We start from the raw sequence: 26,083 nt of genomic DNA on the forward strand, positions 1-26,083 counted from the left end.
GTTTCGAGATAGATCTATCTGGATCCGAGAAATTGACTTAAACTGTCGGTTTCAAGTTTACCCTGATTTCTCTCGCCGGCTGAGAAGAACCCCAAGTCGGCCAGTTATTTGGAATTTTGAGATCCTTACCATCCATCGATGTGATATCCCACATTGATACGATACCCGCAGTAAAAGCCAGAATGGACCCCTCGTAGAATTTGTTGTCCTTGGAGCCATACAGCCCCTCCGCAATGGGGCCAAGGATATTTGCGTCGACCTTCTTTCCCCCGGATGCGGGATCTGTCACAATGAATCGAAGCGGATCATACTGATCTGGATTCGAAAAGCGTCGTGGATCGGTCTGGTAAGCCACATGGGGCATGATAACCTTCTCGCCCTTGCGCATTTTGTAGCTGCGAGGCTCAGTCGCATCATTCGCCGACTCAGTCAAGGTCAAATCCGATTCTAGCTTTCTGAAAGAGACGCCAGCAGAGTGGAGGCGGATAGTTTCATAGTAGCATGCCTTGAACAATGGACATGACTCGAGGACATTTTCGAGATCAAGGCTGAGACGCGGTGGTTCGTCGAATGGGAATCCTGTCTCTTCGCGGCTCGGCCGGGATGATTTCACGTAAGGGGCAAACTCCTTTCGAATCTCGTCCAGGAGTGCACTGTCTGCGAATATGTGAAGGACAGTCCAGTAGGTGATCTTGCTTATGTGCTCAATGATGTCCCAGTACAAAGACAAGTGGCCGGCGGCGCTCGCATTCGCGGTCAGGTTGAGTTTGCGGAATGTTCGCATCCTCTGCTTTACGAGCTCGGAAACATCGTCGAGGTCACGAAGCTCAAGCCCGGGATCGATTCCATCATCGAATGCACAAAACGCGCGGTGGAAAACAGAGGTGATGTGAATGAGTCTGTCGCGTGTAGAATATCCCCCAGAGACACGCGGAGAAGGAAAAGCGCGGGAAGTTCCAACGAACAACGTGACGAAGCTAGTATCAAGTTTCCACAAATCTTCGATAACCATCGGGAAGTTTTCCAAAAAGGCCTCGCCCATTAAAAATGTGGACATGTTGTGGCCCACAAAGTTTCGTACAAGGGCGAATAGGCTCGCCTCGCACAAAGATTGGTTCTCTTCGGCTACCGACACTAGACTGTCACGCTCCCATGGGGTTTGGTCGACAAGGCTTTTGCTGAAGGTGACCAGGTTTGGAATGTTGTGTTTAATTAACCCGGTGATAGCGGTTGAGGCATCGTTCACAAATGATTCTTTCTTAATCATACTAGGAACATCGTCACTGATCTCCCGGTTGGAAGTCTGTTGCAAGGCCTGAATTAGACTGCGATTTCCAAAGACGTTTTTCAAAGCCTGATCAAGCGCGAGGGTACTCGCTGCATTAGGCGAAGACAAGATAGATTGGATCATTGATGGTGAAACGACGGTATTATGAGTCTCGCCACGCAGATAGACGCCAAATACAGACTCATTCATCGAGTCCCTAATAGCTTATTAGAAAACCGAAATGAGGCAGCCTCGTGGCTGAGACTGGTGACCAACCTTAATGACTCGAATAGACTGGCATGGTTCCATGCGAAGAAAGGGCTATGACCAAACCAGGGGAACCAATATGGCGCTAATCGCGAAACTCGAGGTTCCGCGGGATCTTGGACACGCTGTCGGCCCCGAAACCCACTGATGATGCGAGTCGCGATGCAAGAGAACGCCAAGATCGCGAAAAAGTTGGTCCATGTCACCTCGGGCAAGCTGTACTTCACGGTCTGGATAAGACTGCCAGTGTTGGATGGCCATTCGTACCTCCAGTCTTCCTCCATGGTTGCGATGGGGGCGCACTGAGAGAGGAAATGAACAAACAGTGCCGGGTTATGGCACGACGCCAATTTTAACAGCACCCGCACACGGTTCGTAAGAATGCAATCGACCGAGAATCTAATTAAAATAGGAAATTTTGAATCAGTCGGATCTCCATGGATAGGTTTGTGTCCGAGAAGGCGCAGCAGGGGAATTTGGCCAGGTGGAATCCGACTGCTTATTCATCAAGACGGACAGCCTCATAACTGAGACATTCTAAGTATAGATCAGCCCTACCAAGAACTTGAACTACATAAAACTCGACCAATACTTCAATAAAGCATAAATCGAATAAAAATGTCTAAATAGAATTGTGACTTGAAAACCGATCGTTTATTGAAAGGAGATTTGACTATGAGCTTATCATGTTTTACAAAATAATCACAGACACACAACATATATACATCCACCCAGCCTCATCAAACACCGACTACTTCTCGCTCTGCAGCATCTTCTGCAAGATAGCACTATCCCGCTCGTACTTGAGTACCTTCGCCTGTGAGCCCTGGATCTTTTCCAAAAGCCACTGTATGCGCGAGTTGAGCTCCCAGGGATGTTTCGGCAGCGACCCAAGCAATTGCAGCTCTTCCTCGTATTTGCTAATGCCCTTGTTCTCGCTGCTGATGAGTTGACCAAGAATCAGTAGGTCAAGGCGGCCTTCCAATGTCTTGTTCTCGCTAAGACGTTGGAATGCGGCATGATAAACAGGCTTTCCAGGCTTGATCCATCGTGGGAATCCCTTGACAGATCCGACAGAAATGAGTTCTGCCTGTTCCAAAGCTCGAAGAGTCGCTTCACCATTGTCTTTGAACAGGTCTGAGACGATAACCTTATTATAGAGCAGGGAGCCGTCATTGGACTGCGCTAGAGATTTGATAATGTGCCATGCTTGTTCACGGCTCCATTGGGGGGCGACTGTAGACGTGTCTGTACCAAGAATGAAGATCTTCAAGATTTCAGAGGCTGACTGTTCAATGATGCGATCCACAGCAGCTATAAAATGTTAGCGATGAATCGTAAAAATAACTCGTATTAGAGACAAACCTTGGGGAGATTCTCCAACCTCGATACGATGGGCCATGAATTCGAGATCAGTCACACGACCACCCAGAACTCTAATGCAGTCATCCAAGCCGGCAAGGTTGTTCACTCGTTCTGCCTTTTCCTCGTTTTTGTCATCTGAGCCCTCAGTATTCAGGTGACTCAACACAAAGCGACGGCCCACTTCAGGTGAGCAGTCACCCAAGCTAACTGTACGGTAGACCTGGTTAGGAAGTGCCTTGCTCAGGGGCTTCGCAAACGAAGAATCCGTAGTCAAGAAGATGACATGAGCAATATTCGCAGTGGTTAATCCAGCCGCCCACTCGGTAAGCTTGTCAAGAACAACACTGTCCTCTGCATCATAGAGGAAGTTGTCAATGACGACAACAGGCCGTTTCTCTGGATGAGTTTGAAGATACTCATCCTCACCTATAGTAGCGTCCTTGTCATCCTTTCGTCGACCCTCAAGAGCGACTTGCTTCATAGCCACCGCTGTGTTCTGCCAGATCTTGCTCAACTGGGCATCCAATGTCTCCGAGAAGCCAGCCTTGGTACCGATCATTCCTTGTGCAGCCAGGTCGATGAAGCTACTAATGCTGTTCATCCAGGAAAAGATAGGCCGATAGCCAACTTGAGACGCGGCACGAGAAATCTTGGCAGTATCCCCTCGAGCGTCTTGGATTTGTTTGCAGTCGATGACAACCTTGTATTTATGATTCTTCAAAGCCTGATCCAGAACCAGCTCTCGTTTCCCCGAACCTCGTGGTCCATGGACAACAATGAAAGTTTCCGCTGTATCAGTCAGCCAGGCTTCTAGTTGAGTGATATCTTTCTGTCGGTCTTCCCAAATGGCCGTGAGGCCCCGCGGGTCCGTCTTGCGCTTTCCGAAGTAGGTGATATTGGCTTTGCTGGCCTGTCGGCGAATCCACAGCAGAACAGCATTTTCCTCAGCGTGAGCCGAGGCTTTAATTTTCATTTTAATGAAAAAAGTTCGAACAGGGTCGAAGACGATGACCGTGATGGCCGCAATCAAAGCTGCTAGAGCAGGAATCACAATTCGGGGGTGGTTGTAGATCCAGTCCTTGATCATAGATAGCTTGATCCTGCGCTCGTAGTTGATCTTGAACTTTGTACTGGACTTTCCCCCACCCTCTTCCTCCGAGGCGCTATAGCCATGCAAGCAATTCCTTGCCATTACCGCGAACCTCGGTCGACTGAAGCGTAGTGTAGCATACCGGGGCTCAAGTTTCGAGTCTGAGGGCTGCGGGTGAATATCCAACAACTTTCCATACGGACGGAACAGGCTGTATAGTGCTTCCTGTGTTAGCTCCGTTGCTGGTGCTTCGCTTGCGCTCGGGAGAAATTCGACTCTCAAGGATGCGCTGGGAACTCGATATAGATCTTCAATCCATGGTCGTCCTTGAACCAAGTCCGCATCTACCCTCTGAAATGGATTAAACCAGGGACGGATGGGAGACTTGGCAAGGTGTTCTTTGATTGCTTCTTGTATTTCCTCATCTTTGATGCCAGGCTTGCGCGCATACTTGACGAAAGCGCCCCCTTCTTTGTATCGTGTGATGACTTCCTTGATTTCCAAATCTAGGGACTGCGGAATTGCACGTTTCACTATCTGTGTAGGATCTGCTGCAGCCAGATCGGGGTGGTTAATCCGTTTCAGAATTCCTTCGAGTGGTTGGATATGGCTGAAGGGTCCCCGCAATAGCCATTGGACTCTATGCGGGAAGATGTCTGGATAGGATTAGGAAGACCGTATCAACAAAGCTGCTAATAGCTGAACCACTCACTGTTTACATAAATTATGCCTTCGTCTTCAGCAAGTTTGATGTGCCCTGACTGAATCGAGGAGGAAGATCGTATGCTGTTAGACAAGCGTGGAGTTAGTCCCCACCCCCGGCCAGATGGCTGAAAGCCAGCTCTGGGCCGAAAGAGCGGAGCTCGCACAGCTGGAGGAATTCTTGTAAACACCACTGGCCTCATCTTAGCATTTGTGCATATTGAGGTTGTCGGGGACAGCTTGGGAGAGGAAAGAGATCAATGCAAGTCAAAACCAGCCATGCATTTCCAAGTTAAATGACGTCGTGGCTCAGCTTATCGTGCGTTATCGGGCTCCGGGGTCCACAAGGTAACACGTGACCGTAGTCATTATCGCCGGAAAACCGCGTCGACGCTTTCTGGGTCGCGAATTGAATCAAATTATCACAATATTCTCCGCAAAGATGGGCTGGTGGTCTCGATCAAGTCCTCAAAAGGACACCAATAATGAAACACAACCAACGAACCCACCCGAGGTCCCGCCACAAGCTCCGCCTCCAAAGCAGTTGACCCCCGATCAACAAGCCGAGCTGGAATTCAGCCAGATCCTGGCTGATCTGCGCGCGGAGGAGGATACATTCCAGCAGAAACTACAACAACAGAAATCGGACCCCAATAGCCCCGATCAACCCTCATCAGCCATTGCACCCGATTCCCTCTACCAAGATTCCATGTCCTGTCGTCAAGCCTTCGACTATGCCTTTTTCTGCCAGTCCTTCGGAGGCCAATTCGTCAACGTTTATCGATACGGAGAAATGCGATCGTGCAGTGAGCACTGGGATAATTTTTGGCTCTGTATGAAGACCAGAGGATGGGGAGATGAGATACGGAGGAAAACTATCCGGGACCACAATCGCAAGAAGGCTATCAAATATAAGACTGGTCCTAGCAGTGAGGATATCTGGGATGTTCGTCTCGAGCCGGCTCAAAACGCTTTCCAGGGAGACTTTGCTGCGCTGGAACGGGAGATCAAGGCAGAAGAAGAAGCAGCACAAAAGGCAAAGGCTTGAGAGCATTCGTCTTCTTGGAGGTCTGAGCGAGGCGCTGGCCTCCTTTTTACTGGTCATATCATGAAATGTAGGTATATTCTGTTACTGGCGTGAATCTGTACAATAGTTTGAAAGAGTCAATGACACTCTCTACTTTGGAAACTCTGACAGGAATCGGGTTCAAATACATCCCCGAAGACTTTCAGGTTTTTATAACAATGAATTACTAAAATTCTGGGAATAATTTGGTAGCATTGCTACATCCGAGTGGCCAATACTGCTAGTACACGTTGCTTTGGTCCAACTTGAAGTCGTCTCGAGTTCTTTGCAACTTGAATACTACATCAATACTTCAAAGTTCAATCATCGTGCTCAGGCCTGGAAAGATGGAGAGTGTATACTACGGAGTACTGCAAGTGATATTAGTATCCTATCTGGTGCCTTTAATATTTACTCGGTATGCTTTAGCTATATTCTGTTTCAGCACACAGAGATACTTATTGTAAAAGCAATATCCTAGTATCTTTCTGGCTAATAGGTCATTGACCGATTCTTTCCCAACAGAAAACCAACTTTGCTACTCAAACAGCACCGTGATCAGATTCTTCGGGGCTTCTAAGAGAAGTGGACTACAGAAAAACTACATAGACAACGCCCGCTATGTTTATTAGTAAACAATTATTACAAGGAAATAATCGGTGACCTCATAAACACCCTGTGGGGAAAAGAAGTGCAACCTATGTACAATAGCCGCACTGAACTCATCTTTTATCCTCTGTTTTAGCTCTTAAATATCTACGACCTGTAACATCTCTTAAATGCTTCCGAGATTTCCTGCCCCCCAAATTATAAATAGACGACTGTCCGAAGTCCAAAGCGCAAAAGGGGGGATATGTTGGAACTCAGGGCTGGCACCGTCACGGGGACCCCACTTGAATCGGTCACAGACGAATCACACCGCGAGGGGCCTCCCTTACTGTTGCGGGTTGTTTTGATCAAGCTACACCTTACTTTGCAGACCGTCTCTTTAAATCTTCTCCCTGTCATCTACCTCCCTTGCAACTCCCCAACACTCCACATATCTCCATATCATCATCACATATCTACACAATGGGTGACCACGCTACTACCAACGACCCCTCCAACGCCACCTTCGAGCAGAAGGGCAAGGGCAAGGACGTCCAGGACCAGATCGCTGAGGACTCCAGCGACGAGGAGAGTGACCAGGAGCCCGAGATGGTGAGTTCTGATCCAATTCTTCCTAACAGGAAGTCCTTGCAAATGCAGAGTATCTTGCTAACTTGTCATCCATATAGGCCGGTACGCGACAACCCCTCCACCCCCTCCACCTCGGCCCTCCTTCAAGCGCATTTGCCACTTTCACTGCCCCTGCCTAGTTCAATCCCCTTCTTCAAGAACCTGGAACCACCAGCCTCTGGAATTCAATCCAATTCATCTACAGTCCATGACATGTACTAACGCAAGCACAAACACAGATGAGGACGAAGACGACAACAACCTCGAGCCCATCTCCTCAGAGAACATCATCTCGGGTGGCCGCCGCACGCGCGGCAAGGTCATCGACTACGCCGCCGAGGCTGAGAAGAACAAGGATGAGATGGAGGACTCCGAGGACGACGAGGACTACCAGGGCGGCGCCAACGACGACGACGATCAGATGCGCGACTAAGCGCCTGGTCCTGACGACAAATCTCAAATGACACGAGTCTTGGTTTGGAGGATTGGCGCTACGGATTCCGAGGGAGGCAATCTTGTGCACCTTGCAGGCTAGCATCTCATCCACGAAACGTCATGGCTTTTCTTCATCGATGGTCATGACTATGAATTCAATGAAACGAAGTTCGCTTCTACCCTTACTCTCATCTATAAAGCCACCATATATTTTAGTGGACCCTCGTCACGACTAAAGTGTGACCGCTGGTCTGTAATGTGTAAGAACAAATGCGCGTAGTTGGTTGGGTTGGACCGGGCTGGGCTGGGGCCTCATAGTGTCATTTATAATCCCATACCAAGTGGCCCGGAGAGACGATCTCCACGAACCAGATTAAGAAATTCAATTTTTGCGACAAGATCAAGTATCGCGCCAGAGCCTATCTCCAAATCAACAAACAATTAATTGTTTTGTTTCGCCTCCGAATCCCATTGCAAACAATACTTGCGTCATCACGTGCAGACACGCTTGAGGCGAGACCAACAAGCTTTGGCCACTTGTTTTTGTCCGCAAGCATCGAAGAAACCCAACAACCCAAATGACCAAATAAAATCACCGGTCTCACGAACCGCGCAATGCTTCCGACCCACTACTGATTGAAACAACAACCCACGAACCGACGACTGGGATTTATAATACGAAGCTCGGTTCAGCGCCGAACTCCCATCAACGACCGCTATGGCTTCACGGTATGTGCAGTATAGTCACCCTGCCACCCTGCCACCCTGTCTTTTGTCTGCGAGACTCTATCGTCCTGGGGCTTTAATCTCAGCATCAAGCTAATACAGCGCCCCAGATTCCCTCGCCAACGTCCCTCGAACGGCCTCTTCGACTCATACGGCGGCGAGTCCCGTCCGGCCAGCAGGTCACCCGCGCCGTCCGGAGGATATGGATACGGAGGCTACTCCAGCCCCGCAGGAAGTGCCTATGGCAACGGAGACGCTTCAGGACCTACATTATACCGGAGCGCAACACCTGACAAGAAGTGAGTGGGACATTCCCTGCGCGAGCTTTGAGGCAAGTCTAACGTTATGCGGGGATAGGGGCCATTACTCGGATGCTGTGCTCTCGTCGTTAGAATCGCAAAATGACGCTGAGGTGGAAGGCATAAGCTCGAAGGTTAAAATGCTGAAGGATGTAAGCAACATATCTGATCTTCGCTTCTCCCCGACTGAACTCCAAGAGAGAGAGAAGGGAGGGGGGCTTTATCTTTGATACCATAGCTAACAGGATTTCACAGCTCACGATTGCCATCGGCGACGAAATCCGAGATACCGCACACATGACAGACCTAGAGAACTCATTCGAGGGGACCCGAGTTCGACTCCGTGGAAATATGAAACGCATGCTCCGCATGGCTGAAAAGACTGGCGTTGGGTGGAGGGTTTGGCTTGGCTTCATCTGCGCCGTCTTTCTCTTGTTCTTCTATGTGTGGATCTTCTGAGGAAAGGGAAAGGGGTTGCAGGTCTTGTTTCATATGATCTCGATTTCTTTCTTCGCCATACTTAATTCTTCTACCTTGTTTGAAATGGGCTTGGCTGACTTTGTGCTGGCTCTTCTGCTCCCCGGTGGTGCATACATACACAGTTCTTACTTGCGCACATGTACTTTTGGCTCTGGTGTTTGGAGTTTTCTTTTCTTCTCTTTCAGTACCACCAGGTGTTTCTTTACATCCCTTGATTCTTATCAATACTACATATTTTACTGTTGATTTCTGCGTTTGTCTATATTAAGTTGGGTCTTTCATTTGGATGCAAATCGCCTTCTTGGCCAAGCATGTCTGTATAATGCATATCCCACATGGCAACTAGGCCACTGTAACGCTTCCAAGGTTTGACCCTTAATAAATACAAACCCCAAGAAGTGTCGATCATTTAACTCCACGATGATAAAGTCTAGAGTTCACAGAAAGAATAGCATACGAAATGCAGTAAGCGCTTGCCACCATAAGTACTATCATACAATTCAAAATTTCTAAACGCTCACAGTAGTCCCGCTAGACCAAACTCCAATGTGCAAAGATGCGGATTCGGAACTCAGAGAAACCCATGAAAGCTGCACTCTCACTCAGTTAAGACTATCACGAGGCCCACCAACATGACGAGGAAATCTCCGCCCAAAGCCACTGCGACGACTGCTCTGGCTAGTAACCGAAGCGCGGAGATCATCTTCCTCAAACAGCATGCTGCTCGAATCCAAGGCATCACCACCCCCACTCCATCGATTGATAAACCGGCGCTGAGCGTCCGTTTCACGCTCCCGACGCGGCGGCGGAGGGGGCAATCCACCCCGACTATTCGGCGTACTGGTGCGAAAATTGCCGTTCATTCGAGGCCGTAGTGAGTTGGCCTGCTCTGCATTTTCGTCCCCGTTCCCGTTCTCGTCTTCATCGTCTTCCTCATCTTCCGTATCAGTATGCTGCCACTCGCCCTCTTGTTCAGACCCATTCTCCGCTGCGTCGGGAATATCATCATCTAAATCCCGACTAGGCCCATCACTCCCAGTCATAATACTTTGAAACCCTTCATCCGCAGAAGGAACATCAGCATCTAGATCAGGCTGATTATCAAAATCCTCATCAATCTCCTCCTCATAGAGCCCCGAATCATCATAGTCATCATCCTCGGGATATCCTTCTGGAATATCATCATCCAAATCTCGCTCCATATATCCCTCCTCATCGCCAATATCCTCACCAGAAAGATCCTCCCCTTCCTCAATAAGGCCCCCCCTCCACCTCCTCCGCATCATCAGCGTTGGGAATCTCATCGTCTAAATCCCGCTCCATCCCTTCTCCTTGTCCTTCCTCGTCTTGCGTTAGTCCCAACTCATCTTCCATAATACCCTCGCCGTCGATGGCGCCCATTTCTGTTTGCGCCGCGGCGAGCGCTTCTTCGCGCTCGGCTTCTTCTTCTTTCATGCCGAGCATTGTCTTCACGCAGCCCGCGGGCCGGATCCAGGAGTAGCCGAAGGAGGCGATGTTTTGCTTGCGGAGGCGTAGGGCGCGCTCTTCGACTTGGAGGGCTGAGAGGCTGTTTGCTGGGGAGCGGGAGGGGAGGAAGGAGCGGTGGCTGGAGGCTGTTGAGGCATTGCGGCGGGTTTGATTTGATGGGTCGGTGCTGGATTGATGGGGTGATGAGGGTTGGTAAGGGTTGGAGGAGCCGAACCAGAGCTCGTGGGACTGGATTGTGTTAGAGCGTCTGTCTGAGGTTGGGGTTTGGGGGAGAGGGTGGAATCTCACATCGCGGGGTGTGATGAATGGTAAAGAAAGCATTTTTGCGCTGAGGTTGTTGGCTTGGTAAAGGGTTGGGTCTGGGTTGAGTTGCGAGGTTTGTTTATGTCTGTGATTTCAGGCGTTGCGGTGCAATTGACGTAGAGATGAGAGGTTCAGCTGTAGCAACCGCGATCTGCGTGTTAAGGCTAGGCCAGGCGAGGGCTTAAAGGCTCATTTCTGGTAGATTGTATGTGGAGGCGTTGTTTGAATCACTTTTTGACAGTGATGTAGTCAATTGCCAGTCGAGTCGAGTGTAGCGTAGTGGGGTGTATGTACTTCGATTGGTTGTTGCCGTCGAGCTGGATGGTAGCTAGGGCGGATAAAAATGTCGCGGGGGCTCCACCGCCAAATAACATTGGCGCGCTGCGGGGCGCTGGAGATCGTGCTTAACCTTGAACATATCAGAATGTTGTTATAGTGTAAGGGTAGAGGTGAATATTTTGGTCAACGCTTGAATCTTCAATTGAAGTGTTATTCTTTGTTCCGGATTTATTTCAACACGGTATTTTCTACATTTGCTTCAAAGCTACCATCAAAGGTACTTGGCATTGAGGATCTATAGATGTGGTACGTTCCCGAAGGTACTTGATTGTGATGATTTTTCAGACTTGAGATCTCCTTTCTGTTATCAACGAAGAAGATCTCCCGGCTTAGCTTTTGTGGATCTATGCCTATCATGAGGTGCAGTTTATGACACGAGAGAACAGCAATGATGTTATCTAAAGTAGGTTTCCATACTTGTGCTGCCATTATTCAATCCCTCTTTGCACAACATTCAAGGAAAGTTCCACAAATCAGATAGTGAGTAATTCTCCAAATGTTTCATTGGTCGGTGATAATGGGACAGAAACCAGTGAACTCAGTTACCACTCAACAGAAACGACAACAGAGACCCCAGGATTTCTACCATAATAATATTTGGGGCACAAGCTAACTTTGAGTGGATTTCGGTGTATCATTCCAGGGGGAAAAACATGTACGCTTGTAGACAAGAAAAGAAAAACATAGACCAGAGTCCTAGCCCGATTCCACTGACGTAGGTGGGTTTCAGTTACGAATTGATCTCGAGGGCTCTTGAACATTTGACAAAGAATCCAGTGCCAAGACTAAGATTGAAAATATCAATAGTACAAGCAAAACAACAATGTACCCTAGCGCTCCAATTCTAATAGAATATGTAGTACAAACAGAATGGCCACGCCCAGACCAAGCGGTGAAGTTTCTATTATTCAATAGGCAAAATTCGAGGCTGAATTGGACATGAAAGAACCCACCGTGTCGATCATTTCATTCACCCAAGACCTGCATGTAGTCTCGCCAATACTAAGCCGAGCCCTTCATGTCGCACGAATGTAGCGGGAACTCCATGCGCCGCTGGAGGAAAACATGCCAAGACACGGCGCGGAATTCCGGTCTCAATCGCGAGAGGAGTCTCGGCGGGGGTCCCGTAGTACATACATACGAGGACGGAGGACAGAGTACAGTAGGTACACCGTACATACTGTACAGCACTTGGCTGTATTGAAGCGAATGATACATATGTTAAGATGCACGGTGTAGTACTGTACATACGTGCATATAGTTCAGTACCGCGTACAGCTGTACAAAGCTGTATATGTAATATGTACTCCGTATGCGTGCTGTGTCGCGGGGCTCGCTACGCTACAGGGATACCCGGGATCTTCCGATATTCAATATTCCACTCCGTCAAACAGCCAATGCACCGGTGAACCAAATGCGGGCAAGAAGGGATCGGGAGAACTCGGGCGACAAGTCAACGAGTCGATCAGGAGGAAGAGAAAAAGCAACCTCGGCCGATACCCCACGAACGTCTTATGTTTGTCGGATGTCCCATTGGATGGGAGTCATGTGATGTTAAGGTGCATTGCAGCGTAGATCCACTGCCGGTGGAGAGCATTGTACATTCATTGGACATGTGTATAACTCCGAGCTGGTTCGTATATGTACCTGGTAGGTAGTAACTAATGATGTCCTGGGCACTTTGTAGTAGTATTTATCAACGCGACTATTATTAGTAATATGTAGTATGCTACTTTGCTATAGTACAATACTGTACGAATTTCCCTAGTGGACACTTGAATCCCTTACAAGGCATGTGCTAGTACGAGTGGTAGATGCGAGTGGCAAGTCGGGTGCTAGGCGAAAACAGGAGAAACGATCCTCGTGCTGGAGCGGAACAGTGGAGAGAGCAAGGACCTTACGTAGGTACACTGTACGAGTACTCCGTACACCGTTGGCATTGGGGTTATGTATTCCTATTATCAAGTTGAGCTTATCAGAGACTCCCGCTTCACGTGTCAGCGAAGTAACACGAGGATCTCCGGAGGGATGGCCTCCGGGTGAAGACTTAACTCCGAATTGGAAAGTGGACGTCATTGGACGGGGAAAACGAACAAGCCAGTCCCGTTGTAAAATGGACGGTCCCTGGGGGAGGAGGGGCTGTCCGGGGAAGGGGGGGTAGAGGATCTTCTTCCACGGTGGTCTCCAAGGTTGCCATGATTTGCACCGCGAGGAGGAAGTCGGGGAATGTATTGGACAAGGAAAGGGGCCAATCCGAAAGCAGCCCCGAGCAAGACATACCGGGGCGCGGCTGGGCAACCCCGATTTCGCTGCTTTGGCTAGCCAGATCCCCGTGGTATTGTATTGGATGATCTGGTTGGCCATCCACGCCCAAGTTGGGTACTTTTTTTCTTTCTTTTTCTTTTTCAGTCGGGTATTGGTTTGGAGGCTCGGGAGAATGGAGCTCGACATTGATCCCCGTGGCGCCTGTGGGCAGAGGAGTTGATTAAGCACTGTATCCTTGCACCGCCCCACTCGGCGCCCAGGCCACCGGAATCGTTTTCGTAGGCATTCTTGGGAGAGGTGGATGGAAAGTCGAAGAGAGGCAGTAGTGCAGAGTGCAGAGTACAGAGTGCAGCTCAATGTCTACATATACTCCATATAGTTATATCCTGTGTCCTGTACTCTAGTTATAGTACAGAGTAGACTGTATGTATCCCCCCGTACCGTACGGTACCCACCCAATCTTGACGTAGTGGAAACCTAATCGTTTTGGCTCAGCGGTTGCAAAGCAGCAGCTCTGATTGGCCCGAGACTCCCTTATCTCGACGGATTTACTGGTAATCTTATGATTATCATTACTCGACCCATCGCTGGTAGAGCTCCAACCTTAGGAATATCTGGAATGCCTCCGCTCTCCGCTCCGCGCCACCCTTCTTGAACTGCCCGCTTCCGTCGAGGATCTTGTCGTGTCCGTAAGGGATTCCAATCCGTAAAGAAAAGGAGGGGGAAAAAAGAATAGTGGGCAAGCATTGGTCCTTTGTAGTAATTAGTCGTAATGATTGTTCTGCTGTCTTGAGCAAGCAACTCTCTCAGACAATTCGCCCTGCCTACTTTCCCCGACCACCAGGACGCACTAGCTCTCAGAAACCAGGTAATACCAATGGCCTAAAGTGTTCAATATTGATCCTCTCGTCCATTTGCCACGGCGTGAATCCCCACAGTCGTATTTTACACGTCTTGCTTGCTTCGGAACTGCTTCCAATCCCACCGGACCTGCAGTGCCGTAATCGCAGCCCAGCCCTGGTCCTTTCTCTCAGGCTTTTTTTTTAGTTTCACCCCTCCTTTATTTTTTTGGGTCTCTTCCTTCTTCCCCTCTCCTTCAATCTTCACCTTTCACTTTCGCAGACGCAGGGTCTCTCATATTGCATTCCCTCACCCGCGCTGCGCCAGTGACGACATCCGCTGCTATCGCAACCTGTTCCCGCAGCACCACTTTGAGTGACTCCCCACTTCAGTCCCCCTCGATCTCACTCTCTGTCGGTCCCCGACGGAAGAATGGGTCTTAACTTGGAGGAACTTTATGGACCAGATCTAAGTGAAGAGCAGCCTCCACAGGAGTATTCGGAGTACCAGGCCAAGAAAGGCTTTGGCTGGGCCAATGCTTTGCCCGAAAAGCAGGGTCTCTACGACCCCGAATATGAAAAAGATGCCTGTGGTGTCGGTTTCGCTGCGTAAGTGCGCTCCGGATCAATCAATAAAGCAATTGGAACTGATCTTCTTTGCCAAATTTAGTCACATCAAGGGCAAGCCGAGCCACAAAATTGTCAGCGATGGTAAGTTGCCGCAGCCGCAGCCGCAACCTCACTTGCCTGGGATAATGGAAACCCGACCGGACCTGCTGACATTGACCTTCTTTTCTAGCGCGCAACCTGCTGTGCAACATGACCCACCGTGGAGCCGTTGGCTCGGACGCGCGAGACGGTGATGGTGCTGGTGTAATGACCAGTATCCCGCACAAGTTCTTCATCAAGAACTTCGCTCGTGAGGTGGGCGTGGACCTTCCCCCGCTCGGCCAATATGCTGTTGGCAACTTATTCTTCAAACCCGATGAGGAGGCTCTCAAGCAATCGATTGTCAGTTTCGAGGAATTGGCGACCTCGCTCGGTCTGCGTGTGCTAGGCTGGCGTGATGTTCCTAGCGACTCGACCATTCTCGGCCCAGCTGCGCTTTCTCGAGAGCCAATTATCATGCAACCATTTGTTGTACTCAAGTCTGCATACGGCGAGGGCAGCAAGCCCGAAATTACTGATACCGATAAGTTCGACGAGCGCACCTTCGAGTTACAGCTCTATGTTCTGCGAAAGCGTGCCACTCATGTTATTGGGCAGGGTAACTGGTTTTATCTCTGCTCGCTGAGCAATCGCAACATCGTCTATAAGGGTCAATTATCCCCAGTACAGGTTTATCAATATTACCACGATCTGGTCAACGTGGACTACGAGGGCCACTTCGCCTTGGTTCACTCTCGATTTTCCACCAACACTTTCCCCTCGTGGGACCGCGCCCAACCTCTGCGATGGGCCGCTCACAACGGTGAAATTAACACACTGCGAGGAAATAAGAATTGGATGCGCGCTCGTGAGGGTGTCCTTCGGTCTGAAGTTTTCGGCGATGAGCTTGACCAGCTTTATCCAATTGTCGAAGAAGGCGGCTCGGATTCCGCCGCATTTGATAATGTTCTCGAACTACTGATGATTAACGGTGTTTTGTCTCTCCCCGAGGCGGTCATGATTATGATTCCCGAGGCTTGGCAGGATAATCCAGCCATGGACCCGTCCAAGTCTGCTTTTTACGAATGGGCAGCCTGTCAAATGGAGCCCTGGGATGGCCCTGCTCTATTCACTTTCTCGGATGGCCGCTACTGCGGTGCTAACCTTGATCGTAACGGTCTGCGTCCCTGCCGTTTCTATGTTATGGATGACGATCGTATCGTCTGCGCCTCGGAAGTTGGCGCTATCGATATCGACCCCGAGCGCGTGGTTCAGAAGGGCCGTCTACAGCCTGGAAAGATGTTATTGGTTGATACTCAGGCTGGACGAATTATAGACGACGCCGAGCTGAAGCAAACCGTCGCGAACCGTCATGACTTTACCAGCTGGCTGGATAAGGAGCTCCTGAAGTTGCCTGCTATTAACAAGCTGCTACTAGATAGCAATGTCGACCTCTCGTTTGCTCTTGATGACAACACCGTGCAGAATGACCCCCGTCTCCGGGCCTTCGGCTACTCCTTCGAGCAAGTCAGCCTGATCCTTGGTCCTATGGGTGCTGATTCCAAAGAGGCGCTTGGCTCCATGGGTAACGATGCTCCCTTGGCTTGTATTGCCCAGCAGCCTCGCCTGCTCTACGAATATTTCCGCCAGCTCTTTGCTCAGGTCACCAACCCACCCATTGACCCAATTCGTGAAGCTGTAGTTATGTCTTTGGAGTGCTACGTCGGGCCTCAGGGCAACCTGCTGGAGATGGACCCCTCGCAATGTCGCCGTCTGCTGCTGCCATCTCCCATTCTGAGCATCCCGGAATTCAACGCCCTAAAGAATATCAACCGCGCTCACAGCGATTGGACCGTTCGCACCATTGATATCACATTCGATAAGAAGAAGGGCACTCCTGGCTACTTGGATGCACTGGATGCCATCTGTGATGCTACTACCCAAGCCATTGAGAACGGTGACAAGGTTATCGTTCTCTCTGACCGGGCTACCTCTGCGGATCGTGTTCCTATCTCTGCTTTACTGGCTACTGGTCTAGTTCACCATCATCTTGTTCGCAACAAGTGGCGTTCTCTGGCTGCTCTGGTCGTTGAGACTGCTGAGGCTCGTGAGGTGCACCACCACTGTGTACTCTTGGGTTACGGTGCCGATGCCATCAACCCTTACCTTGCTCTGGAGTGTATCCTGAAGATGAACCGGGAGAACTTGATCCGAAAAGACCTCCCTGATGAGAAGGTCATCGAGAACTATAAGGCCTCTTGCGACGGTGGTATCCTCAAGGTCATGAGTAAGATGGGTATCTCCACTCTCCAATCCTACAAGGGTGCCCAGATTTTCGAAGCCCTCGGTATTGACGACAGCGTCATCGACCGCTGCTTCGCCGGCACTGCCAGCCGTATCCGCGGTATCACCTTTGACCTGATCGCCCAAGATGCGTTTGCCTTCCACGAGCGTGGATACCCCTCGCGCGACATCGTCGAGATTCCTGGTCTTCCCGAATCCGGCGAGTACCACTGGCGTGATGGTGGCGAGGCGCATATTAACGACCCCGTTAGCATTGCCAACATGCAAGATGCTGTGCGTAGCAAGAATGACAAGTCTTACGAGGCGTACGCAAAGGCCGAGCACGAGCAAATCAAGAACTGCACACTGCGCGGTATGCTCGAGTTTGACTTTGAGCAGCGCACGCCTATCCCCATCGACCAGGTTGAGCCTTGGACCGAGATTGTGCGCCGCTTCGTGACTGGCGCTATGTCCTATGGCTCTATCTCAATGGAGTCTCACTCCACCATAGCCATTGCCATGAACCGTCTTGGCGGCAAGTCTAATACTGGCGAGGGTGGTGAGGACCCGGAGCGCAGCAAGAGAATGGAGAATGGCGACACCATGCGTTCCGCTATCAAGCAGATCGCCTCTGGCCGTTTCGGTGTCACATCGCACTACCTGGCTGACGCCGATGAGCTGCAAATCAAGATGGCCCAGGGTGCGAAGCCTGGTGAGGGTGGTGAACTGCCTGGTCATAAGGTTGTTGGCCCCATCGCTCATACTCGCCACTCCACGCCTGGAGTGGGCCTGATTTCTCCACCTCCGCATCACGACATCTACTCCATTGAGGATCTGAAGCAGCTTATTTACGATCTCAAGTGCTCGAATCCCCGCGCTCGTGTTTCTGTCAAGTTGGTGTCTGAGGTTGGCGTTGGTATCGTCGCCTCGGGTGTCGCTAAGGCCAAGGCTGACCATATTCTCATCTCTGGCCACGATGGCGGTACTGGTGCCTCTCGTTGGACTGGTATCAAGTATGCTGGTCTTCCTTGGGAGCTGGGTCTTGCTGAGACCCATCAGACCCTTGTTCTGAATGATCTCCGTGGTCGTGTTGTTGTTCAGACCGACGGTCAAATCCGAACTGGACGTGATCTGGCGATGGCATGTCTTCTTGGAGCTGAAGAATATGGTTTCGCAACTACCCCCTTGATCGCTATGGGATGTATCATGATGCGAAAGGTATGTTCATACTTTATTTACCCTTTATTACTCCAGTATTTGCTAACTTCTCCAAGTGCCATCTCAACACTTGCCCGGTCGGTATCGCTACTCAGGATCCTGAGCTACGCAAGAAGTTCAACGGCACACCCGAAAACGTCATCAACTTTTTCTACTACGTCGCCAACGAGATGCGTGCTATCATGGCCAAGCTTGGTATTCGCACCGTCAATGAGATGGTTGGACGTGCCGAGCTGCTCAAGGTCCGCGATGACATTCGCAACGCCAAGCAGGAGCGCATTGACCTTTCTCTCATCCTCACTCCCGCCCACTCTCTTCGCCCGGGTGTGGCTACATACAATGTTCGCAAGCAGGACCACCGTCTGCACACTCGTCTCGACAACAAACTTATCGCCGAGTCCGAGCTTGCCTTGGAGAAGGGCCTCCCTTGCCGAATTGAGTGTGATGTTGTCAACACTGATCGTGCCATGGGTGCTACTCTGTCATACCAGATCAGCAAACACTATGGCGAGGCTGGTCTGCCCCAGGATACTATTCATGCCAATATCAAGGGATCTGCCGGTCAATCATTCGGTGCTTACCTTGCCCCCGGTGTAACTCTCGAGCTTGAGGGTGATGCCAACGATTACGTTGGTAAGGGTCTATCTGGTGGTCGTCTGATCGTCTACCCACCTCGCGGAGCTGCCTTCAAGGCTGAGGAGAACGTCATCGTCGGTAATACCTGTCTTTACGGTGCTACCCGTGGTACTGTTTACTTCCGTGGTGTCGCTGCCGAGCGCTTCGCCGTCCGTAACTCCGGAGCCACAGCTGTCGTTGAGGGTGTTGGTGACCATGGTTGCGAGTACATGACTGGCGGTCGTGTGCTGATTCTCGGATCTACTGGTCGTAACTTTGCTGCCGGTATGTCCGGCGGTATCGCTTACGTTCTGGACATGAAGCAAGATTTCCACTCCAAGGTCAACCTGGAGATGGTTGCTGTTTCTGGCATCGAGGATCCCAATGAGATTGCTTTTGTCCGTGGCCTGATTGAAGACCACCACCATTACACTGGATCCGAGCGAGCTGCGCGTATCCTTCTCGATTTCAACCGTGCCCTGCCTCGCTTTGTCAAGGTTCTGCCCGTTGACTACAAGCGTGTTATGGACGAGGAGGCTGCTAAGGCTGCTGCGGCGAAGAAGGCCGAATTCTCTCTTCCCCTACTTCCCAGCAAGCCTGCAGAGAAGCCCAAGCCTCATGCCGACGAGAAGAAGGCTGAAATGCTGGATATTGAGGACAGTATCAGCGATTCCAAGGCTGAGAAGAAGCGTTCTGCGCTGATTCTAGACAAGACTCGCGGTTTCATGAAGTACAGCCGCCGCTCGGAGAAGTATCGCAACCCGACTACTCGCACTCGCGATTGGGCTGAATTGTCCAACCGTCTCAGCGAGGATGAGCTCAAGTACCAATCAGCCCGTTGCATGGACTGCGGTGTTCCCTTCTGCCAGTCCGACACTGGTTGTCCCATCTCTAACATCATTCCCAAGTGGAACGAGCTAGTCTTCCAGAACCAATGGCAGGATGCTCTCAACCGTCTGTTAATGACCAACAACTTCCCCGAGTTCACTGGCCGTGTCTGTCCCGCTCCTTGCGAGGGTGCCTGCGTTTTAGGCATCAATGAAGACCCCGTCGGTATCAAGTCTATCGAGTGTGCTATCATTGACCGAGGCTTCGAGATGGGATGGATGGTCCCTCAACCTCCCAAGATTCGCACCGGCAAGACCATTGCCGTCATTGGATCCGGTCCCGCCGGCATGGCTGCTGCCGATCAACTCAATCGTGCCGGGCACTCTGTGACCGTCTATGAGCGTGCTGACCGCGTTGGCGGTCTTCTCATGTACGGTATCCCCAACATGAAGCTTGACAAGAAGGTTGTCCAACGCCGTGTCGACCTCATGGCAGCCGAGGGCATCAAATTCGTCACCAGTACTGCTGTCGGCCCCGACAGCGAGGTATCTCTCCAGTCCCTCCGCTCCTCCAACGACGCCGTGATCATCGCCACTGGTGCTACCGTCGCCCGTGACCTCAAGGTCACTGGACGCGAACTCGAGGGCGTTCACTTCGCCATGCAATTCCTGCACAAGAATACCAAGTCTCTTCTTGACTCCGAGCTCGCCGATGGCGAATACATCTCCGCCAAGGATAAGCATGTCGTTGTCATCGGTGGCGGTGACACCGGTAACGACTGCATCGGTACATCCGTCCGCCACGGCGCTAAATCCGTCACAAACTTCGAGCTCCTTCCCCAACCTCCCCCGGAGCGAGCCCGTGACAACCCCTGGCCCCAATGGCCACGTATCTACCGCATCGACTACGGCCACTCAGAGGTAAAGACACACATGGGCCGCGACCCGCGCGAGTACTGCGTGATGTCAACCGAGTTTGTCGACGACGGCAGCGGCCGGGTGAAGGGTATCAACACCGTTCGCGTGGAGTGGACCAAGAGTGCCACTGGAGGTTGGGACATGAAGACTGTCGAGGGCAGTGAGCAATTCTTCCCCGCGGATCTGGTCTTGCTTTCTATGGGATTCTTGGGTCCTGAAGACCGTTTGCTTGGTGAGGAGATTGAGCGCGATCCTCGCAAGAATGTTAAGACTCTCCCCCGGTCACTACTCTACGAATATCCCCGGTGTCTTTGCGGCTGGTGATTGTCGTCGTGGACAGTCGTTGATTGTCTGGGGTATCAATGAGGGTCGCCAGGCTGCGCGTGAAGTCGATGCTTTCCTTAGTGGGATTAGTTCTCAACTCCCTGTTACGGGTGGTATTGTTCGTCGGCCGGCAATTGATTCTGTTCCGAGGCTTGCTGAGACTCAGGTCGTTGCTTAATCCACTCGTGTTGAATGGATGCGTATGATGCGGCTGCTTATGATTTATGAAATATACATATTTCTCATTCTGACGTGGAAAAAGGAAAAGGTCCGAACAAAATGGTATCTTGACGGGGTTTATCTCGGATCGGAGGGCGGTTGATTTGGTTCTGTTTTCTGATTGTCATTAACTCACCGAGACTGAGACTGAGAGTCTTTTTTTCATGCGTCTACTGCGAATATTTCTTTTCTTGCAAGGTTTTACCCAGCAGCGATTCTCTATGGGGGGAGGTGTTTAGAGCGCTCTGCAGTGTGGCTTTTTTATTTTCATTTTGATTTTGATGTATATACTCCCTCAGGCTGTTCTGTTATACTTTTGTTTCTTGATCAATATATTTCCAAATCGAATTATTTCAATTCAAGTTCTTTGCTTGCTTCCTACTAGTACTGGTACTAACTACAAATCTCCATGGTGGATGTCCGAGACATGCATCTGCTCCGTGTAGGTGTTCTCTTGAACCGGCAAGTCACAACTTGAAATCTAACAGGAAGAACCATGTCTGTAAAATCCCTTTGTCCCTAGTGCGGCTATATCCTTCTTTTTGTTAATTTTACTGAAAGGAATTCAAGAAAAAGGGAACAATAGCTTTTCAGAGACCTGAGAATCTGCTCCAATTGAATTCTATTTAGGGAATGAAAACACCCGTTTTCAAGAATTCATAATAAAGAGATCCTTCAACCTGAGCAACGCATTATATACACAAAGGGTGAGAACTTTTACATTGCCCGTCAATATCAAGGCAGGGACATCGTACAAAGACAGCATACTACTATTAATCTACCAGGGCATCGACGAGTCAGCTGTATAAAAAGACTCGAAAGTCAGCGAGAATCTCCGTTCACAGTCAAGACAGTTCCAGATCTAGTACAAAGATATCGGGATATCCATATCCAGCCCTGATAGTCTAGTCTAGTCTAGTCTAATCTAGTCTAATCTAGTCTACAAAGAAGGCGATTTCTTGCACAGATACCAACCATCTCATCCGCACATACTCACACATCTCTGCTCTGCTCTACTAGCCGACTTGGTCCAGATTATACTCACCACTTCTTACTACCTTACCTCGCTTTGATATTTACACTAGGGTACCTACGCTCACAAACCAGCATAGCAGTCCCCCCTACGACTTAGTACTTCCTCCGACCACAACAATGCCGACAACCAATTCCAGCGCGCATGAATGGTACGTACCTAGCTTCGCCCGCGCAACAGCCTCCTCACGAGCCCGGCGCGAGTCAACCTCCCAATCGAATTCCAATTCCAATTCCAATTTCAATTCCAGGGCCACTGGCAGACAAGCCGATACTTCTAAGCTTTCATTCCGCACACCGTCTGTACCATTCCATCCCTCCACATCCCGTCCCCCCCTCAGCCCTGAGCGAAAACTACAGTCGTCGTTCGTCCTCTATCTCTATTTCCCGTACCCCTACACTTACACGCCCTTCTAGCCGTGCCTCTAATTACCCCCTCTCATCATCTGCTTCTATTTCTGCCCGTGCTCCGTCGGTGTCGATGTCGAACACTCACCAACCCTCTTACAGACCACCGAGATCAATCCGCAGTCCAACTATGACAAGGAAAAAGAAACCCCAGCCCCAACCCCAACCCCAGCCCCAGATTTATGAGGTTGAGCTGGCAAAGCGACTGAAAGTGGTTGAGAAGGAGCGCTTTCAAGAGGGACTTATGTTGCTGAATGAGGAGTGGCAGGAATTGGAAGCTTTGACGTTGATGGATGAGAGTGAGAAGAATGGGGATTGTATGGGTATGGATATGGATATGGATATGGGTATGGGTATGGGTAAGCCAATAGTTAAGAAGGCTTCCAAGCCAGGACCTGCTCCTGCTCTTAGCCCGGGTCCGGGTCCTATATTTAAGGTTTCTGCTGTACCAGCAATTTTGTCTAAGTTTGAGGTTATTTGTGACAGTCTCAGCTACAGCCACAAAAGCTCTGATTGTTCAGAGCAGAGTTTCCACACAGCGAGATCTGACTGTACTAATGAGAGCTTTCATACTGCGCCGGGAGGGTCTGATGGCGACGGCGACGGTGAGAAGGAGGCAGATGCAGAGGCAGAGAAGGCGTTTCTGAATTCGAGGATAATTTGCGAGCATTGGCAGGTGGAGCTTGATCGGGCTCAGGATGAAAGGGCTGATTCTACGATACGGGAGATTGCGAATATTGGGAGAGAGAGAGAATGATCTTGGGGCTTTTGTGGTAGCTAATGTAATTGTATATGAGTACTCTTATAATTTGGTGGGTCTTTGGGCTAGAGATAGACTGAATTAAGTGTCTTTCTATTTGAAGTTTGTAATAGGTTTTATCTATTGGGTTTCTACTTGTAGGGTACAGTAGGTACTAGTCAGCATGTACTAAGTGCATAGATAATGTAACATAGGGGCACCTGGGCTGGGCTTAGCTGTCAAACCTTGTTGGGTTGGCTTTGGGCTATGAAACATGGATGGGCAGTTATGAACCATGGATGGGCAGTGAGGCTCGACATGGAAGATTGAGCTCAGGTTTAGGCGGTGCAATTAAGCAATACTACCTAATAGGGCATTGATAAAAATTGGTTCAATGCAAGGAGATGTTTGGAAGGCGATGGAAGGAAGGAATTCATGGCATTCATGATGTAGTAGGGATGTAGTAAAAGCACTGAAGCTGCTGGAAGCAACGATTCTTTTTTTGATCTCAGAATGAAAGAAAAAATGAAAGAGATCACTCTGCGTCAGAAAGTGGCAAATCAGCGGGTACCTGGCTTCATCGCATCATCTCAAAGAAATGTCTCCATTAAAGACCGTATTTTATGGAGACCACGTGATCAGAGTGGAAATGAATGAATTCATCGTGAGGTCACCACTGTCATTGGGTGGGGAGCTATGGCTGTGACCATACCGTACTGTGATGGGGCTACCCATTGTATTGTTAGCAGTGCTGCCTGAGTTAGGCAGGGTGTATTGTATTGTATTGTGTTTGGTAGAAGGGGGCAACGGAGAACCATCCCGCGATTACATCACTACCTTTGCCCCACCAAAAAAAATACACAATCGAAGACAAAGAAGACAGTCCAATTGATAATGCCAGGATAGACATTGGTGTATGCTTGTAATTGGTATAAAAAAAAGAAATCAATGAATCCATGAATCCACTAGACTGCTCTAGAACCATTCAGTAGATTCCTGAAAGCAGGAGACCGTGTTGTTTGGGCCTCGAAGGTCGTGGAATCGGATGGATACCCATGGAAGCTGGTCCCGACTAGAAGCTTCTGAGCAATTCACCGCTCACCTATATAGCAGGAATTCGCTGCCCACACTCCCCTTCTCTTTTTTTTTTCTTCACTTATCCTGTTAACTTCCTCTTGTACACTACCTTCACGAATTTCCTTTTCCCCCATTCTCCCAAGTTAACGAATACCTCCTACACACTCCCTCTCACACACATTCACAATGGCTCCCGCTGTCGGTATCGATCTGGGTACCACCTACTCCTGTGTGGGTGTCTTCCGTGATGACCGCATTGAGATCATCGCCAACGACCAGGGTAACCGCACTACCCCCTCGTTCGTTGCTTTCACCGACACCGAGCGTCTCATCGGTGATGCCGCCAAGAACCAAGTCGCCATGAACCCCCACAACACCGTCTTCGATGCTAAGCGTCTGATCGGTCGTCGTTTTGCCGACGCTGAGGTCCAGTCTGATATGAAGCACTGGCCCTTCAAGATCATTGACAAGGCCACCAAGCCCGTCATTGAGATTGAGTTCAAGGGTGAGGCCAAGCAGTTCACCCCCGAGGAGGTTTCTGCTATGATCCTTGTCAAGATGCGCGAGACCGCTGAGGCTTACCTCGGTGGTACCGTCAACAACGCTGTTATCACTGTCCCCGCCTACTTCAATGACTCTCAGCGTCAGGCTACCAAGGACGCCGGTCTCATTGCCGGTCTCAACGTCCTCCGTATCATCAACGAGCCCACTGCTGCCGCCATTGCCTACGGTCTTGACAAGAAGACTGAGGGTGAGCGTAACGTCCTGATCTTCGATCTGGGTGGTGGTACCTTCGATGTCTCCCTGCTCACCATTGAGGAGGGTATCTTCGAGGTCAAGTCTACTGCTGGTGACACTCACCTGGGTGGTGAGGACTTCGACAACCGTCTGGTCAACCACTTCGTCAACGAGTTCAAGCGCAAGCACAAGAAGGACCTGACCTCCAACGCCCGTGCCCTCCGTCGTCTCCGCACCGCTTGCGAGCGTGCCAAGCGTACCCTCTCTTCCGCTGCTCAGACCTCCATCGAGATCGACTCTCTGTTCGAGGGTATTGACTTCTACACCTCCATCACCCGTGCCCGTTTCGAGGAGCTTTGCCAGGACCTCTTCCGTGGCACCATGGAGCCCGTTGAGCGTGTCCTCCGTGACGCCAAGATCGACAAGTCCTCCGTTCACGAGATCGTCCTCGTCGGTGGTTCTACCCGTATCCCCAAGATCCAGAAGCTCGTCTCCGACTTCTTCAACAAGGACGCCAACAAGTCCATCAACCCCGATGAGGCCGTCGCCTACGGTGCTGCCGTCCAGGCCGCTATTCTGTCCGGTGACACTTCTTCCAAGTCCACCAACGAGATCCTGCTGCTCGATGTTGCCCCTCTGTCCCTCGGTATCGAGACTGCCGGTGGTGTCATGACTCCTCTGATCAAGCGCAACACCACCATCCCCACCAAGAAGTCCGAGACCTTCTCCACCTACTCCGACAACCAGCCCGGTGTCCTGATCCAGGTCTTCGAGGGTGAGCGTGCTCGCACCAAGGACAACAACCTGCTCGGCAAGTTCGAGCTGACTGGCATCCCCCCCCGCCCCCCGTGGTGTCCCCCAGATTGAGGTCACCTTCGACCTTGACGC

At 50.4% G+C, this 26,083-nt stretch overlaps 9 protein-coding genes across 9 annotated transcripts; 6 read left to right on the top strand and 3 right to left on the bottom strand.

Moving 5' to 3' along the window:
- Positions 1–37: 37 nt before the first annotated feature.
- On the bottom strand, positions 38–1,818 carry N7481_006462 (uncharacterized protein; the record flags this gene model as incomplete). Its single annotated transcript, XM_057265681.1, has 2 exons — positions 38–1,484; positions 1,544–1,818. The coding sequence occupies 2 exons, from the start codon at positions 1,816–1,818 to the stop codon at positions 38–40; spliced, it is 1,722 nt and encodes a 573-aa protein (XP_057123401.1).
- A 467-nt stretch (positions 1,819–2,285) lies between these two features.
- On the bottom strand, positions 2,286–4,894 carry yme2 (uncharacterized protein; the record flags this gene model as incomplete). Its single annotated transcript, XM_057265682.1, has 3 exons — positions 2,286–2,848; positions 2,900–4,645; positions 4,702–4,894. The coding sequence occupies 3 exons, from the start codon at positions 4,892–4,894 to the stop codon at positions 2,286–2,288; spliced, it is 2,502 nt and encodes an 833-aa protein (XP_057123402.1).
- A 239-nt stretch (positions 4,895–5,133) lies between these two features.
- Positions 5,134–5,739, top strand: N7481_006464 (EMI1 family protein; the record flags this gene model as incomplete). Its single annotated transcript, XM_057265683.1, has 1 exon — positions 5,134–5,739. One exon carries the CDS (start codon positions 5,134–5,136, stop codon positions 5,737–5,739), a length of 606 nt encoding a protein of 201 aa, XP_057123403.1.
- A 1,089-nt stretch (positions 5,740–6,828) lies between these two features.
- N7481_006465 (histone H2A.Z-specific chaperone CHZ1) lies at positions 6,829–7,408 on the top strand (the record flags this gene model as incomplete). Its single annotated transcript, XM_057265684.1, has 3 exons — positions 6,829–6,957; positions 7,035–7,038; positions 7,215–7,408. The coding sequence occupies 3 exons, from the start codon at positions 6,829–6,831 to the stop codon at positions 7,406–7,408; spliced, it is 327 nt and encodes a 108-aa protein (XP_057123404.1).
- A 720-nt stretch (positions 7,409–8,128) lies between these two features.
- Positions 8,129–8,894, top strand: N7481_006466 (SNARE domain- containing protein; the record flags this gene model as incomplete). The annotated part of the gene is made up of 4 exons (XM_057265685.1): positions 8,129–8,139; positions 8,247–8,435; positions 8,494–8,587; positions 8,691–8,894. The coding sequence occupies 4 exons, from the start codon at positions 8,129–8,131 to the stop codon at positions 8,892–8,894; spliced, it is 498 nt and encodes a 165-aa protein (XP_057123405.1).
- Positions 8,895–9,517: 623 nt separating this feature from the next.
- On the bottom strand, positions 9,518–10,724 carry N7481_006467 (uncharacterized protein; the record flags this gene model as incomplete). Its single annotated transcript, XM_057265686.1, has 3 exons — positions 9,518–10,141; positions 10,188–10,631; positions 10,692–10,724. 3 exons carry the CDS (start codon positions 10,722–10,724, stop codon positions 9,518–9,520), a joined length of 1,101 nt encoding a protein of 366 aa, XP_057123406.1.
- A 3,858-nt stretch (positions 10,725–14,582) lies between these two features.
- On the top strand, positions 14,583–21,160 carry N7481_006468 (glutamate synthase (NADH); the record flags this gene model as incomplete). The annotated part of the gene is made up of 5 exons (XM_057265687.1): positions 14,583–14,758; positions 14,820–14,860; positions 14,949–18,298; positions 18,355–20,791; positions 20,820–21,160. 5 exons carry the CDS (start codon positions 14,583–14,585, stop codon positions 21,158–21,160), a joined length of 6,345 nt encoding a protein of 2,114 aa, XP_057123407.1.
- A 1,611-nt stretch (positions 21,161–22,771) lies between these two features.
- On the top strand, positions 22,772–23,398 carry N7481_006469 (uncharacterized protein; the record flags this gene model as incomplete). The annotated part of the gene is made up of 1 exon (XM_057265688.1): positions 22,772–23,398. The coding sequence occupies one exon, from the start codon at positions 22,772–22,774 to the stop codon at positions 23,396–23,398; it is 627 nt and encodes a 208-aa protein (XP_057123408.1).
- A 1,245-nt stretch (positions 23,399–24,643) lies between these two features.
- On the top strand, positions 24,644–26,062 carry N7481_006470 (Heat shock protein 70 family; the record flags this gene model as incomplete). The annotated part of the gene is made up of 1 exon (XM_057265689.1): positions 24,644–26,062. The coding sequence occupies one exon, from the start codon at positions 24,644–24,646 to the stop codon at positions 26,060–26,062; it is 1,419 nt and encodes a 472-aa protein (XP_057123409.1).
- Positions 26,063–26,083: the final 21 nt, after the last annotated feature.

The sequence above is a fragment of the Penicillium waksmanii genome (genome assembly GCF_028829765.1).
Source record: "Penicillium waksmanii strain IBT 27052 chromosome Unknown utg000005l:1.0-5232799.0:1.0-5237142.0, whole genome shotgun sequence".
Lineage (NCBI taxonomy): Eukaryota > Fungi > Ascomycota > Eurotiomycetes > Eurotiales > Aspergillaceae > Penicillium > Penicillium waksmanii.